This window comes from Netta rufina (assembly GCF_964035555.1).
Source record: "Netta rufina genome assembly, chromosome: 1".
Lineage (NCBI taxonomy): Eukaryota > Metazoa > Chordata > Aves > Anseriformes > Anatidae > Netta > Netta rufina.
Window position 1 is genome coordinate 199,009,046 of NC_140123.1, and position 16,964 is coordinate 199,026,009.

A 16,964-nucleotide genomic window follows, 5' to 3' on the forward strand; every position below is an offset into this window, starting at 1 on the left:
AATCCAAAGACATTACCCTCAGTGAAGAAAGCCTCTGAGCTGTAAATTGTTGGAGGTTGCAAGCATGTTCCTGGGAAGCAGCAATATGCACTTGTTCAATTTTTGCTGTCTTTCTTAGGCACCAGCTTTAACCACTGCCAGAGAAGCCTACAGGGAAGGTTCACTGTTCACAGTCCACTTACAAATTAAGATCCAGATTCGCTCTGCCAGGGCACTCATGTCTTCCCACAGAAAACAAGCAGAAGACACTGATTTGTGCAAACCATGGAAGTACTGTCAATGCAGTAAAAGCTCATTGTCCTGTAAACAGCGACTACAAGGTACAGAGAACCTCAATAGCTGGCCCACATCATGCAGCAGTCTGTATGGTGCCAGCAAATCTGTTTCAGATCCTAGTCAGTTTGGCATTCTTGTGCACTAGTTCTCTGACTGGAGTTCAGAAAAGATTTCCCAAGGACTTTTTATGTAGAAGGACCTCAGTGGCCAAAATATCTCCCTCTAAATGATTTTAAACAATTAACATGATTCTTTGAAAGAGTAAAGAATGAGTAGAGATATTTTCATCTGGCCTTTTGTAAGATGTGGCTGTACGTAAGAACAGAGGTCAGTTTTAATCAGGTTTAGAAAGAAGCAAGTAAAGGATTGAATTAACAGCTCTCTCCTAAATTCACCAGGAATTCTTAAAATTATTCATGTTGGCTCCTCCTCTGTTCTATCAACCATATAATTCTCATGTTTGGGATTTGGCACCACGGAGAGGCTCCTTACAAGGAGAAGTGTCACACACACAAGGTGTGCTTTGTGCTGCAGCACAGCTGGTCCCTTCACCAGCCACCAGGCATGGTGGTGGAGAACACTAATAACATTTGAAAAACACTAAATAGGGCCTGTGTCTTTCCCTGACTTCATTACCAAGGATTTTCCCCCTCACACTTTCATTCCATGAAGTATTTTGGCAAAGGTATCAAGGACCTGCCTGATATGCCAACAAACTCAATTCTGTAGCTGATCAGATGGCTGAAATGCCATTTACTGTCCGTGCACAGAAGAATAAAGACAAAGCCAGGGCTAGAGAGAGCTGTTTCTTGTGCTGCACTGAGCTGAAGATGCCAGACCACAGGTGGCAAGGTCCTCAGGCCGTCCTGGAGCAAATGGTGGTTAGATCCATGGTGGGCCATAAATCTGTGGTTCCACATAGCACACTGCTGTATCTCATCATTTATAATTTGTGCTAAGTGCCCCTATACATTTTGAATTAAGCAGTTGTTGCCATAGCAATAGCCATTTACAGTAAGAGAAGGCAGCAAGTGTGTTGGGGACATGAGGATCAGATCTGTCTCTTCACATAAATATATATATATATACGTAGTATATCTTTTCCTGTGGAGCCACATGAAAGGACCAAGCAAATGGCTTACATGAGGTCTGAGGGATGGACAGAGGAGATGGAAAGAGGAGCAGCTCAGTGCAGTCGGGAGGTGTTTGGTCCAGGGTGCACTTTTACCTAAGAGCTGGGTCAGAAAAGGAAACAAGCCTGCATAGTATTGGCATTATGTTTGGTCTCATGCCAGTAGAAGTCAGCATGAGGCATGTTTGTTGCCACCTTTGTGGGATATAACTTTCCAGAAACAGGAAAAATTGGCTTTCATGGGTTTATTTTTATTTTTATAAAAAATAAGAATAAAAAAATGTACTGCTAACTCTGCTAGTAGGAAATGCTTTTCAGCAATCTACTCCTTGTTTATATCAGATTATTTGCCAAGACACAGGCTGCCAAAAAGTCAATCAATAATGCAAGTATCGCATTACTGCATTTCAGGTCATCTTCTAAGATTTTTCTTCACTGCTAGCACTAGCATTTCTGGTGGCTACGATAAAAACTCCTGTCTTTTTATTTTTGCTTTAAAACACCTCTTTGTAAAGTGAGAAAACTATGAAAATTCATAGAGCTTAAATACCCATATCAAAACAGTTAGGACAAAGTGCAGCCCACGTACCTCAGTATGTTTCTTTGGGGACTTTGACACAGTTCAGTCTCCCTCTGACTAAATCTGGCTAATAAGTGGAGCTAAGTGTCACTCTCCCTTGACCAGCAAGTGCAGGCAGTGCCTGAAGTTAAATGCTTTGGGGATTCTCAGCCTAAGAGTGAGCAGCATTAAGTGGTGCAGAAGAGCAGGCAGTTTGCATCACTGGCTGGGACCCAAATTCTGTCAAAGTCCCAGATTAATCTGCTTGTGGATGGTCTTTTTAAAATCCATGTATTCATACCAGAGCATCCAACTTTGAAAAATATAGCCATAAGCCTACTGTGGCATAACTTGTCTGCTCATGAGAAGAGACAGGGTCATGGATCAGAATTAAATGCTATTGGGTTCCCGTAAGGGTACACAATTTAAGATTTGAAAATAATTTGAGCTCAAAAGAGAGAAATAAAAGTGAATTTCTAAGTACAGTTCTGTATTGTTGCTTGTTTCTCAGTAAAAATAAACCACCAGACCCTGTTCCCTCTTGGTGACATTACCTGCTTCTAAGGGCAAGTCAAGTGAATGGCAGCTCTGAGAGATTGAGGATATTTTTTCCATCAAGCTCCCAGTGGTACTTTCTGGCAGAGACAAGGCAATCTCACACCTTTCTTTGTTGACTGGGGAACAAAAACACAAATCAGAACTCTTAAGTCAGCAGAACCCATAGGTATCTGTAGTTTACTGATCTACAACAGCTGTGAATCAAGTTCACTAAATTTTTTAGAACAATCCAGTTCCTCACAATAGCTGAATGCAGCTTTCGTTTCCAGTAAACTTCTGTGACATTTGTGATTAAAATTATAAAGCAAGTAAGCACAATTCACAATCAATTATGTTTTATTAATGTTTTTTTAATACACGCCACAGCCCAGTAATCATGAAGCTGCTCAACAGTGTTGTTCTGAAATCAGCTAATAGCAGGATGTAATTTGCAGCAGTCTCTGCTCACTTACAAAACACTTGCTCCGTTAATTGTGATTTCACACTCCACTGAATGCTGTAGCCTGGAGGTAACATTCATGTGATGGACGAGTTACCAGTCTGGGCTCTGGTGCCTTCATATGAGGGGGAAGGGATGAGGGGGAAGGGATCATTTAGAGAGAGGCTACTGTTGTTAAATTTTTAATCCTTTCATTCTGAATAAATAAATAAATAAATAAATAAAAATAAACAACACACCCCACACACAACACACACATCAGCAGAAAAAAAAAAAAAAAAAGGCAGAAAAAAAAGCTACAATCCACTGCTAAACTCTTCAATTCTTTCCTTTCCTCGTAAACCTGAATAGAGTCTTTCATCATTTTTGATCCTTTTCTATAGTTCTTTGATTTTATGAAGAACATAACAAAACATACAACCAGCAGGTGAGACACTATTCATGTAATCGAGGATTTACCTTGATCTCATTTTGCTCATTTTGTAGATGCCAGGTGAGCAAGTCCTCCTAAAGCAACTATCTGAGTTTTCATTAAAAGTATTTCTGTGGCCTTTGAAGGTCTCCAGAGATATCCCATGTATTTCTTACAGGGTCCTGAAGTCAGAGTAATGAGGAGATTCTCCTGAGGGAGGTCAAAGGTGCCTAAAACATTGCCCCATGCTAAGTATGCAAGTTAGGCAGATTGATTCTCATCACTAAGTGGTTGTTGGTGGTGAGACAGAGTGCAACACCGAACAGCCACAGGCAAGGCAACAGCTCCTGCTCTGAAGAGCTCCCAGTGCGTGTGTCAGAGGGAGAAATATTGCCTGATCTGACAAAGGAGAGAAACCCTCTTGGAAAATTCACAGCTGAGTGTTTTGTACTGCTGTGGCAATCAGGTCAGACAGTGAAGGGATCACCAACCTTAGAAGGCTTTTCTTTGACTTGTGACCAAGTTACAGATGGGTGAGGAGGAGCCATGGATGTAGCTTGGCCTACTTGCGGCCTTTGTCTTTGCTATTTCAGAAAAGTTTCTCCTGACCTGATGGTGAGGTGGAGTGTACCAGACCATATCTGAATGCAGCTACCTGGGGCTCCAGGCCAGGATTAGGTCCCACCATCACCTTAGGTGACAGCAAAAATCATCCCTCATGCGGGTAAAGAGAAAGGGTACAGACAACTTTACCAGGCATGCATGACTAACCCTGGCAGTGCTTATAGCCAAACTGAATCCGAACAGCAGCACTAGTGAGAAAGGACTCTGCCCTCCACATATGCATTGGTTCATCTGTATTTTGGCCCCACTGCCACAGAGTGATGGAAATGTCTTGGCAGAGGAGCGATGAGAGTGAAATCTGGCAGCTCGCACCGATGCCATTCGGAGGGAGCCAAGAACGCGCAGGCAGAGCACATCAGCTGGAGATGCTCACTGAGAGATCTGGGCCCTGGAAAAACTCTGCAGATGTTCCAGAGTGATGACAGGTGGTTAGGAGCACAAGACAGAAATGAGCTCTGTGAGGGCAGGAAAGAAAAAAAAAAAAAAAAGTCGTGCTTAAGAATCAAGTGAGAGAGAAAGGCTACACACTTGTCCAGAGACTAAATGCACAGGTACCCCTTAAGCAGACATTAACTTCACCAGCTAAGCTTCGCTTTCACCTAGTACAGGTATATAAGTTCCTCCTAGCTAATAGCTACATCGAAGGACATGCTGCTGAATTGTTCACAACAACTCTACATTTGTGCCATACATTTATTAACTCTCTCACCCAGCCTTTGTCATTGCTGACCTTAGCATGGTGACGGCATCCCCACAGCACCCAGCAGGAATAATTGCTGTGACATCCACAGGTCACAGAAGCCAGCTGCTCCTTTGTCCCCACAGCCTCTGTATTCCTACTTTTCTTATTCCATGTGTTTCTGGGACCACACAGGAAGACTGAATCTAAAGTCGAATAACACACAATCAATAAGCAGACAGCACTTATCTGTTCATTGCTGTCTCTGCTGATGTGCTTTCAGCTGTCGCCAATGCCTGGAAGAAATAAGCAGATGGATAAAAAGCAGTAGGATTCAGCTCAATCCAAAAAAGACAGACGGGAAGATGGTGGGACTTGCAAAGGTCTAACCCTGCATTACATCAAGATCATTACACCACAAATTGTCCAGATGGTGCAAAGCCTCAGGCTCATGGCTGGGCTTCCCAATACACTTGAATATACTTATTGTCAAAGTACTGAAGAAACTCAGACGAGTTAGGAGACTGCATGGCCTGACCCAGATCTCTAGCTGTGGGGGTCTGCTTGCTGCGGCTCTGTCTTCTGAGACCAAATTCACTGTGAAGGGCTCAGCCAGTGCCAAACACATTCATTTGATTTAATAAGAAGCAAAGACCCATATTTCCACATCACATTAATGTCCTGTAATCTCCACTGGCTCCTTGTTCCTTGCTAGGCTAAATTAATAGGTCCTGTTGTAATCTACAGAGTCCTCTAATATCTGGAAACTTCAAGAATATCACATCGGAAACATTTGTTTTCCTGTGAACTGAATATTTTAAATTCTATTTTTGAAATGGTATGAATATGCCATAGATTTCTGAGGCAAGGGCTGGGCATCTGTTGTATGTTGACACTGTAGAAACCATAAAGCATCTCTTGTTGATGCTAACACAGTACAAACAGTAATGCGGTGTTCTGATTTCTTTTTCACTTTTCCTCTAACATAACAGAATATAAATTTGTATTTTAAGAGGAATAATCTTCTTCTACACCGACATTTTAAGTCCTGCTTTGGATGTCATTCTTTATATTGAAATCACCCCCCAGAATGTTAAGGTTTTTCAAACAGATCAGCAACACTTCTACAATATCCCATGCATGGAATAAACTTGAATCACTTGTGTATTCACAATACTGTCAGTGGTAATTGTATTAATTAATGTTTTTCAAGCACAGATATCCAAGTTGAAATGCAAGGAACAAAATCACCTAGATATAAAACCATTTTTATCATTTTTTTTTTCTCAAGGAAATAAAATGAAATAAATAAATAAATATAGATGTAACAGCCAGAAAGTGAAAATCACTTTGATTTATTTTCAGCAAATTTATGCGTCAGCACCTGATTAACATTTCATGAAGGAAATATTTTCATTTTCATGGAAGAAATTTACTTGTTTTCTCTACCTCACCATCCTTTCTGAAACTTTTTTTTCTTCTTCTTTTTACTTCCTGATTCAAGCTATCAAATTTCAGCCAGCCAGAATCAGGATGTGAGCAATTTGTGTACCTGGCACATATCTGCCACTGGAAGGCTTGGGTTCCTTCAAAAATATTCTTTTTTCCAGAGGTGATGACACCCCTAATTATAATTGGTAAGGAGACTCAAGCTTTTCTATCACTCTTTTCTGATGAAATGAGACATCTTATCTTTCAGAGCAGTTCTCATCAGGCGTTAAGGTCAAGTTCTGGCAGAGCACATATAAATGTGCCAAATGTGTTGGATGAGCAATGCTGCTGTGCAAGTTATCCATGATCTCTGGGAGAAAGACATCGTGGCGTTTAACTTGTTGTGTCAGTCCTTAAAGACACATCAGAATTTTGAGGCAGAATTGGAATTGTTTTAGAAATGTGCTTCCCTAGGCTGAGATTTGTAGGGCACAGCAAGGACTGAGGGAAAGATATATCTCCTTTGGGGTGCCCTTGGAGACAGATATATTGATGGAACTACTAGCTTCAATGTTATAATGTGCAACAGGAGCACAGGCATGGGGAGCCTCCCCTGTGACCTTCCACCAGGCATAGCCCTCCTCTAAAGAAAGTTTATTAAGTGTGGTAGGTGATACCAAGTTGACATATGGCTCCAGCACCACAATATCACATTATAGTCCTGAATAATGCAGTAAAAATCCATGACTTCCAAGAGGGAGCCACCCACTATAAATCTAAACATAATCTTCTCCAGCACCCACGTCAGCTCTTGTTGCATCCTTTCTCAGGAAGACGGGTAAACAGATAAGCCTTGCAAAACACTGCAAGGGGGAAAAATGTGGGGGAATTTTGATAGCACAGTGTAGGGAGGGGAAAAAAAATCCAGAATTTTAGCCCATTCATGGAGACTGATATATTTGCTAGTTAGTAAATGTCATTAAAAACCAGGTAGGAGATCTGAGGTGCAATCAGTAAAGTTTCTCATCCTGTCCTTAGCCTTATGAGTGGAGAACTGGAAAGTCTACAGCTGTTGGATAGCCTGCTGCTGCCAGGCTTTGGTACTGATATTGTGGAACGTTTCAGAAAATTTGTCACCGCACTATGAACAATCATACTCCACTTAAAAGTCATCAGGCTAAGCAAAAGATGGAATTGCACTTCTTTTCAGAGTTTGACACTTAGAAAAATAGACTGCAGTGCCCAAGGCACTAAGCCTAACAAGGATTCACTCCTGAACTGATAGCACAGGTGGATCTGCTCTCTGAGCTGAAAGCAAAAATCCTGCAGAAGACCAGAGCTGTCATTTGGATATAGCCCTGGAAGAAAGCCACAAAGAGATTTTGTTTTGTAGATGATATCACTGGGATACTGAACGTGGAAAACCCAGACATCCTTTTTCTCATTCTTGCTGCTTTCATGGAAAGAAGTATGTGCACATCTATAGTAAATAAGCAAACTGGCACCCAGCGCTGAATTTGTGCAATCATCTTTTTACAAGCACGGAAATAGCTGGGGGGGTGGGAGGGGGAGGGAGAGGGGAAGAAAAAAGAAAAAAAGAAAAAAAAGAGAGAGACAGAGAGAATATTTCAGACTAAGAGACAAGGTTATTTTCAACAAAAGCCACACAGCTGCTGTCTTAGCACAAGTGAGTCTTTTTTTTTTCTGAAGGAATTGCTGACAATGTCCCCCACAAGCAGATGTCACTCTCCCCTGGGGACCTTTGTGGTGGAAAGAGAAGGGGCTCCAAAGGCAGAGTGCCCAGTGAAGGTGTCTCACAAGCCATGTGCTGCTGGCTGAAATTCATGTGGGGAAGTGCTGGCAGAAGCTTTCTGATCCAGGCATAGAAACCTTTCTCTTCCTGCCTGTTTCTGTTTATTTTTCATTTTGATATTTGGATTGATTCTACTCCTAGGCTTTACATCTATTTCCACCAGGGATCCACAGTCTATTGGGCTGTACATATTCTCAATATTTTTGATATTAAGGGAACACCTAGAACAACATAACCCTGCCCATAGCTGGAGTTAAAACATTAAATACAAATGAAAAATGAGAGAATTGCAGTATGATCAGCAGGCACTCCTTTTTGAAATGTTAACTTGCCATCCCCAAAACATGCTTTTAGGGGTTGATTATTGCAAAGCCCAGCTGGTATTGTCAGTGTGGTGAAATGGCAAGGGTCAGCTCAGGGTGGTAACTGAGTAGCATAGTTCAGGGCAGGAATATGACCTGTATTAGCCTGGAATAGGTACAAAATGTCCGTATATACATTTGTGAATTATACAAGCTGCAGAGAAGGTATGTGGGAGGTGCATGCCAGAGAGAAAGGGAGAGAAACTGCAATGCTAGCCCAACTTTGCGAGCAGCTTTAAAATAACCTCTCTCCTTCACATCAAGCTGCCTGTTCAGTGTCACCATAGTGACTCCAGTCACCGGCCACCCAAATCTCGCATCTTCCTTCAGGTGTCACCCCAACAAGAAACCATTGCCCCTGGAAGCACCACTCCTTGAGAGCCCCGAGGGGAAGCCCCCCAGACCAAGCAGCCTTTGCACTAACATTTCCACTCCCTGACCCACATACAACACCTTTGCTCTTCTACAGGATGCTGCAATGCCTCTACACAGGCAGCAGGACACAGGCTACCAAGCCTGCAGAAAGAGAGAAACATATCTGGTGCCCAGCGCAGCATTCCTGGTACCTGCCTCCTGTTTATAAATTAAGAATTTGAACACATAAAACAGGATGATCTTGTTTTCCTGGAAAGCAGGATGTTGTCTGTGTGGTGTCTCCCTACAGCATCAAGACAGAGTAGATTGTTTTGATTGTAGATATTCTTTCAGATTAAAGAAACAAAGATGAAAGTCCTTGGCTTATGTGTCTGGTGTCGATCTTCATAGGCATTGCCAAGCAGAAGGCTAAGGTGGCAGCCCCCCACACATGGGCACCAAGCAGCGTGTCCCCAGCTAGAGCAGGATCCTGGGGCTTAGCCATCCCTGTTCTCCAGCCCCCGTGGGCTTCCTACCACCTCCTCCCTTCCCATCCTTGGACACCTTCAGCATTCCTCAACGCAAAGTGTCAAGGAAACAGAGAAATGGTCATGCCCATTCCCAGCTCTCAGCTACTCCAGTTGCTCCTTGACATCTGCTGGGAATGATCCTCTCCTCTGCCATGATTTATGCATTTCGCTCAGCAGGGCAAGCTTCACTGGTAAAATATAGAAAATATAGAAATCCTTTTTATTATCTGTAGGGAAAACCATTTCTCCAAACCATAGCAACATTCATTTCATATACACCCTTTTTATGTGCAATGTACAAACATTTTGAGGTCCTTTCCTAATATTTACTACTGACTTACCAGAAACACAGATCCCTCAGACACAGATGTGATGCAAGGTAAATGGTGACACCATTTGAAGTAACTAGCACCTATGAAGGAAGCAGAGGGATGAAAACAGCCTCCTTGTCATTCATGGTAAATCCATGCTCTAGGCATGTCTTTGAGAGGTTTTAGAATACCTTATAGGTCTTCCGGGAACTATGGGGTGCAGAGCAGTCAAAATCACGTTTTTCAATGCCTAAAGGGAAGCAGAGCCCTTTTCAAAGTTTGATAGTGACTGTGAGTGCCAATCAAATGGAAATCTGGACTTAGACTCTTCTGAGAATCTCATTTCATCTTTCTGTGCCTCTTTTTCCCCAAGTGTAAAACAAGGGAAAATTTTTTATGAGTGTTGCAAGGATAAATACATGAATATTTGCTGAGATGCAGTGATGATAGAAGCTACAGAAATAAATAGGATGAATATTACATGGGAAAAAAAAAATAAAAAGGTCTTTTTTTATCCATATAGTGTATTAATGACTGAGAACAGTGGAAGTTGGTCCAACTGAATTATTAAGCACACAAAAAAGTATATGACAAATGTTACCCTTTTGTCTGTAAATTATTTGCAATTGGGTATCGTCATCATGTTTATATGTCCCGTATATGCTTGAATATTATTTGACAAATTATAGTACTAAGTCTGAAACAGAAATGACTGCTGAACACAGTTACTTCATTACTCTTCCTAACATTAGAGAGAAAAGATATTTTCTTAAACTGGTTAATAAGCCACAAGTGATCAGCAATCTGGCTTGCTTATAGATCACTGGGAGATGGTGAAGCTTGTTTTCCATTGATATATCACATATTTCTGAATGGAAAAAGCTGCTGAGACAGCCTTCAGCTCGGACTATACATGTATTACTAGGATTGGAGAGAAAGACCTTTAACTGTGCATATGACACCTTTAGGAGAGAACTTTTTTGGAGTAAATATGAATAAAACACTATCTTTCACACAACCTGGTAAAGCAATATTGAAATTTTACCTGGATAAACAACTGTATTGAAATAAGCTTTCTCATCATTCACTGTTAAATCTTAATTGTTGCTTATTTCAATTCCTTTGTGTTAAATATTTCTAAGTTATAAATAACCATGCAAGGGTTATAGTAATATGTATTCTGCTAATAAAAAGGTAAGTACAGAAATAAATTATTAAAGCGATCTATTTAAATATTACCATACCTGATGTATCTGAAGAGTTGGAGATCAAGTCAGCCACACAGACATATTTGAAGAGATATTGACAAGGAGCCCAGAGATAAATCATGAAGCTATATTGCATAAATAGATTTTGTGTATGAGTTACAGAATTGTCGCAAAATGATCTTCACTCTAAAGGTTGATTTTTCTCCTTTTAAGGTCATTGGCAAAATGTCTCGACCTTAGTGAGAGTAAAATTATATCCTAAGTACGTACATCACTGCTCTGTTCTCCCTGTGATCCAAGCACTGATCTGTGATTAACATTAAAGAGAGCAAGTCCAGCTGTAGGCATTTTCATGCCCTAAGCAAGCATCAAGTACAAGATTCCTCCTTGTCATGTCTCCTCTTTTTCTCTTTTATCTCTTTTTTTTTTTTTTCTTTTTTGACTTAATTTGCTTGCAAGAAATTCTTTTGTGCCTTAAGGAGGGATGATTTTGTGATTAAGGCATTTGATGAAGATTCAGGTTCAATTTCCAGGCCTTCCACATAATAATTACCCTTGGTAGGTCACTTAGTACAGAGTCTTGCAGAACTGCAATGCCAATAAAAAAATGGACCACAAACCATTCTCTGTTGCTGAGACCAAGCAGCATTAAAGGGACAAAACTTTATGGGCACATCCAAACTGTTCATCGGGAATGATGTCTGGTCTCTGCTTGCCTGTGTAGCTTGTTCAGGCAGCATTTAGAGAAGTTTTTGTTGACCCGAGTCAAACCCCTGCCAGGGAGCATGCTGACAGTAAAACGGCCCAACATGGCTTTGTTTGTCTGTCTAACATACAGCCCTCATTTCCCACCTGGTAAAACAGGGCTTCTGGTGTTTCAGACAACTTGTGCAGCCCAAAAATAGAGGTGAAACCACAAGAGGATGATTTCTTCCATCCTCTCATTGCTCAAGCAGGCCGGTAAAGGAGGGCAGGGCAGGTGGACTTCAGCCAGAGACTTTTGATCTGAAGGCAAAGTGCTGAGCACAGCAAAAGCTACCAGCAAGGAGATAGCACTGTGGCAGTGCTATAGCTGAAGGAATTGTAAGTAGATTACAATAAAAAAAAAAAAAAAGAGAGAAAGAGAGAGAGAAAGAGAGAGAGAAGGAGAAAAAGAGAGAAAGAGAGAAAGAGAGAAAGAGAGAAAGAGAGAGAAAAAGAAAGAAAGAAAGAAAGAAAGAAAGAAAGAAAGAAAGAAAGAAAGAAAGAAAGAAAGAAAGAGAGAGAGAAAGAGAAAGAGAGAAAGAGAGAAAGAGAGAAAGAGAGAAAGAGAGAAAGAGAGAAAGAAAGAGAGAAAGAAAGAGAGAAAGAAAGAGAGAAAGAAAGAAAGAAAGAAAGAAAGAAAGAAAGAAGAAAGAAAGAAAGAAAGAAAGAAAGAAAGAAAGAAAGAAAGAAGGAAAGAAAGAAGGAAAGAAAGAAAGAAAGAAAGAAGGAAAGAAGGAAAGAAAGAAAGAAAGAAAGAAAGAAAGAAAGAAAGAAAGAAAGAAAGAAAGAAAGAAAGAAAGAAAGAAAGAAAGAGAGAGAGAAAGAAAGAGAGAAAGAACGAACGAACTTGCTAAAGGAAATCTAGGAGCAGCTGAAAATACAGTGAATAATAATGCATAAGACTCCAAGTCTAGAAGAGAGAGAGGATGAAATAAGAGGGCATGAGAAAAATACCAAGTGTGGTCTCTGTCTTTAAAATATAAAACATTGTTGAGCAGTGGTCAACATCAGATATATCACCCTATGTGCCTGTGATCTTTGTGCATGGCTGTCACAGCAGATGCTTAGTCTGCAATCATTTATGGAGTGTGGAATAAGGTGCTGTACGAGAGCACAAGACAAATGTATTTCTCATCACCTGTGCTATCCAGCATTCCCTTAACACTGCTCTTGAATGGTTTATTGATAAAGGCTTTGTAACAACTCACTTCTCCTTTTGCCTTTTCTAATTACCTTCGTCTCTTCTTTAGAGGTGCAGCAGAAAGCGTTGCTGGCTTGTTCTTCACTGGTTTGTGGGACAGTGCTTCAACTTTGGTGATGGACCAGAAGGACTGAAGAGCACTTTGGCTCCTACCCATGTTTCTCAGAGCTGCTAAAACAAGACCAACGAAGATGTTCACCAGACTCCAAGTCCTTGCGCTAGCTTTGTTTTCCAAAGGAGTTTTCCTTTCCCTAAGTGACCACAGCTTTGTAAGAAAGGAAATCAAGATAGAAGGAGACCTGGTCTTAGGTGGCTTATTCCCAATCAACGAAAAAGGCACCGGGATAGAAGAATGTGGGAGAATCAATGAAGACCGAGGCATACAGCGCTTGGAGGCCATGCTGTTTGCCATTGACGAAATCAACAGAGACAACTACTTGCTACCAGGAATTAAGCTTGGAGTCCACATCTTGGACACATGTTCCAGGGATACATATGCCTTAGAACAGTCTTTGGAGTTTGTCAGGGCATCTTTGACTAAAGTGGACGAAACAGAGTATATGTGCCCAGATGGCTCGTATGCCATTCAAGAGAATTTACCTTTACTCATTGCAGGAGTCATAGGCGGTTCCTATAGCAGCGTCTCCATACAGGTAAGACTCAGTATCCCTGGCAGGTGAGAATTTTTTTATCTACCATTCCTGTGAATTTCTGCTCATATAGGATGGACAAAAATCAAGTCTTAGATCAATCAGTTTACCCTGAGGTTCAATCTAGCGTATAATCCTTTACTGAATTTGTATTAGTTTGATTTATCCTTTAAAACACTTGCTGTAGTTCAGCTGCAGAACATCTCTGCCAGCTGCTCACTTCCTCTAGTCATGATGTATCCTGGGAGCATTTGAATTTTCCTCAAGTCTTAGTATTTATTTTGAACTTTGGATTTCGTGAGACTTCTATATACCTATGCTTAGATCTCTGCTTTCACATCAATAATAAATAAAGACATCTATATTTCTGGATATATGTATGCCTGTCATGCTATGTTTACATGCTATTTGTCATGTAAACAGAAGAGATTTAAAATGAAAGAAGAAATCTTTGTCTTACTTCCAGGGTGTAATAAAGCAAAAAAGGCACACTAGCCAGAAACTAGAATTACACCTGACCCAAGGGATTACAAGCATTTACCATCTAATTAAGCACACTGAAGTCAGTGAAAATTATTCTGCTGACTTCAACGAGCGAGGTCTCAAATATCGCATGCAGACAATACAGTTTCTAAATGGATTCTAAATTTCTTCTCTTTCCTTTAGTTTTCATATGTTGTTCATACAAAGAAAGATTTTGCCAGGAAATGTTGCCTGTCAGAGTCCAGTGTAAGCACCGTCAGATGTCCAGCACAGAAGGCAGATGCCCTCAGTATTTCTTGCTTCCTTCTTCTGGTACATTGTGCATAAGCACAGATTTGTTTCAACAAATCACTTTTTTTTTTCTTTTTTTGGTGCAGTGAATGCCTTGTCTGTGTAACCACAGAAGGGAACAAGTGGACAAATAGTTACCCATACCACAGGAGAATAGTTCTGGCTGAGAAAAAGTTCAGCCGTCTCTTAGAGAAGTGGTTTTGTCCTACCACGGACCAGTTGGGGTGGCAGGGAAGTATCCAACAAGTTATGTGGATATGATCACTTTAAGTTCAAAGAACAAATTCCAGGTCTGGAAAAGACATCTGAAGAAGAGAAATGATAGCTACAAAAGCTTGATTAATAGAGAGCATTAAGGAAATCATTATCCATTGCGTCTTCCAGTCAGACAAAGGGCACATCAAGTGAAAGCAGCAAATGGCATTCTATTGTGAATGCTAAAAATTAACCCAGCTTAAGAAGTGACTAGGAAAAATCAGGACATTCTGTGTAGATACCACCCTTGGCTCATCAGTTCCCAGAAATGCAAGTATCTCAATGCTGGTAAAATATTTTGAGGAAGAAATATTACATGTTTACCTAATCCCACTGGCGGAGAGGCACCAGTGACTTCACTGTACCTTTGGTCTGGCTGTTTGCAGCCAGCCTGTTTTTCAGTCCTCTCTAAATTCAAGCATGTCCAAAGGACATAAAGTAGCCTAAAAGGCATATCCATAGAAGTATTTACCATGGAGGGAATGGTACAGGCATTTCCTTCCCTCCCAGACACCCCGAGGCAGTCACACCACGCTCCTAAAATGTCCTAGGGCTTCTTCTACAACATCTGTCAGTCTGTCCCTTTGAAGCTAGTCTCTGACTGACGCAAGATTAAATCCATAAGTGAAGAGGCAGATTGGATGCAATACACATTGAATATATTATATGTACCGATATCTCAAATTCCAAAAGCTTGGGTTTGGAGCAGCTGTCAGATGGAAATCAGAAGTCCTGATAAGAGACTCTCATTTTGTATATGTGAAAAATGGCAATAAAAGTGTATGCATATCTGTATATGCACCCAATTTTCAAAAATTATTAATAATGATGAAACAATAGGAATATCTAAGAGTACTCTATACATAGTTTCCCTATAGTTTCCAGTAGTTGTTCAAACATAAGATCTTTCTTGCACGGCTCTTTAGAAAAAAATAAATAGATTCACACATTATGTTGTGTGTCATTGAGTCTATTTTCCAGCTAGAAAAGAACTACTCAGTAGATTACTTCCCCTTTACATAGATTAGGTTAGCTGTTCTCCAGTCCATTTCTTCTAACTTTCATCTAGATTTCAAATTATCTAGAAAATATTTAATAAAGACATTAATTCCTTCTGCTCATATAGCTAAGATAGCTAGCCGTGGCTTCTTTCTGAAAAGAAAATCTCTATCAAGAAAAAGGGGCACTGCAGGCTCAAGCCTGAAGACATAAGGACTTCAGAGCACTAAAACCAAACATTTTGGTGCCATGCCAGAAGAGGCTGTCAAATTTACAAAGACTGTCACCTGTACACCATAGCTGCAGCAGCAGCTGGAATCCTTTCCCTGCTGAATGTGAGAGTACCTTGGTAGGCGCAGGTATGAGGCTGAGCACCCCCTGGTCCCGTGCTTCCAAACAGCCCTTGGGGTGCTGGGGACTTTACCTTGTAGCCCTGACAAGTGTTTCTCTTTTGCCTGAGAGCTATAACCAGCATAAAGTCCACAGCACAGTTTCTCAGCCTTAAAATAAACTGTGCTGAGCCCTTCAGACAAGAAACTATTTCTTTTTTGTTTTGTTTTGTGTTTTTTCCTCCCATGAATTCGTCATTATATTTCAATACCTCCTCGTCACCTCCATTCACCTTCCCTCTCCAGATTTCTGTCTGGACAGCTGTCTGCAAAATCACCTCATGATGCTCCTGCTGTCAGATTTCTGCTTCTTTCATTATCCTTCCACCAAGGAAAAAAGAATTTGCTGGTAAACCAGCAACGAACACCTTCCCCACTGAGTCAGTGTGCACGATAGGCACTTTTGCAGAGAGAAAAACAAGAGAATGCAGAATGCTTAATTATTTTCTGGTCAGACTAGGCTATTATCGTTAATGATGATCTGGATAATTAGTTTTTAGATGGTGTGTTTAAATTAGCAGTGGGCCCAATCTGCACAGCATTTGATCCCTCAAAATCCAAGTCTAGCTTCTCAGTCAGTGGAAAAGCTTATTTTAAAAGATTTTTTTCATGATAAAAAAAATCTGACCAGAACTGATTCTGGGATCAGAAGGTGAATTCTCCAAAGTTTGGAGGACTTTATTTTGGGATAGTGGTTTTCCAGCCTAGCCAGATTGTCTGCTGTCTCCTAGTTCACAACACAAATGTCAAACATATTTTCCTTGGAGAAGTTTAATGACATTGTAAAAAGGATAAGAAAAAAGCATTGCTCATTTGCATAGAGGAGCACCTGCTCATAATCCAAATGTCATGTTTAAAATACTCAGGTCAGCTCTGTCAGGAATAAGCCTGTGTAAGCAGGAATATGACTGTTCAAGCATTGGATTTGTTCACCCATTATCTTCTCTGTTTCTGAAAACTGGACCTATCTTCTGAAAATGAAGATTAGGCTGCATTCCCTGCAGCCAGCTCTCTTAAAGACATTATTTTGTCTGGGCTGGGCTTTGTATTTTTATATCCACAATATCCATGCTGATGTAGGGCTCTAGCCATATGTAAAGTTTTCTTAACGTTACTGACCGACAAGATCTCCAGATGATAGTCATGGAAGGTTATTCCCAATTTAGAGCTTCATCCAGAAAAAATGCACAGAGTACAAACCATTGCCCAAATGACTTCTCTTGAATTCCTCTTTGTGTCTCAAATAAACCATAGCAACAAACAT

The 16,964-nt window shown here is 40.7% G+C and overlaps 1 protein-coding gene across 1 annotated transcript in view; it reads left to right on the top strand.

The window, feature by feature from the left end:
* Positions 1-12,788: 12,788 nt before the first annotated feature.
* The window catches only part of GRM3 (glutamate metabotropic receptor 3), a gene marked incomplete at both ends in the record, with an annotated part of 45,436 nt that continues 41,260 nt past the window's right edge, over positions 12,789-16,964 (top strand). Inside the window, one exon of the mRNA XM_084305742.1 lies at positions 12,789-13,286. Within this exon, the coding sequence (XP_084161868.1) occupies positions 12,789-13,286 (498 nt within the window). The remainder of the gene's footprint in view (positions 13,287-16,964) is intronic.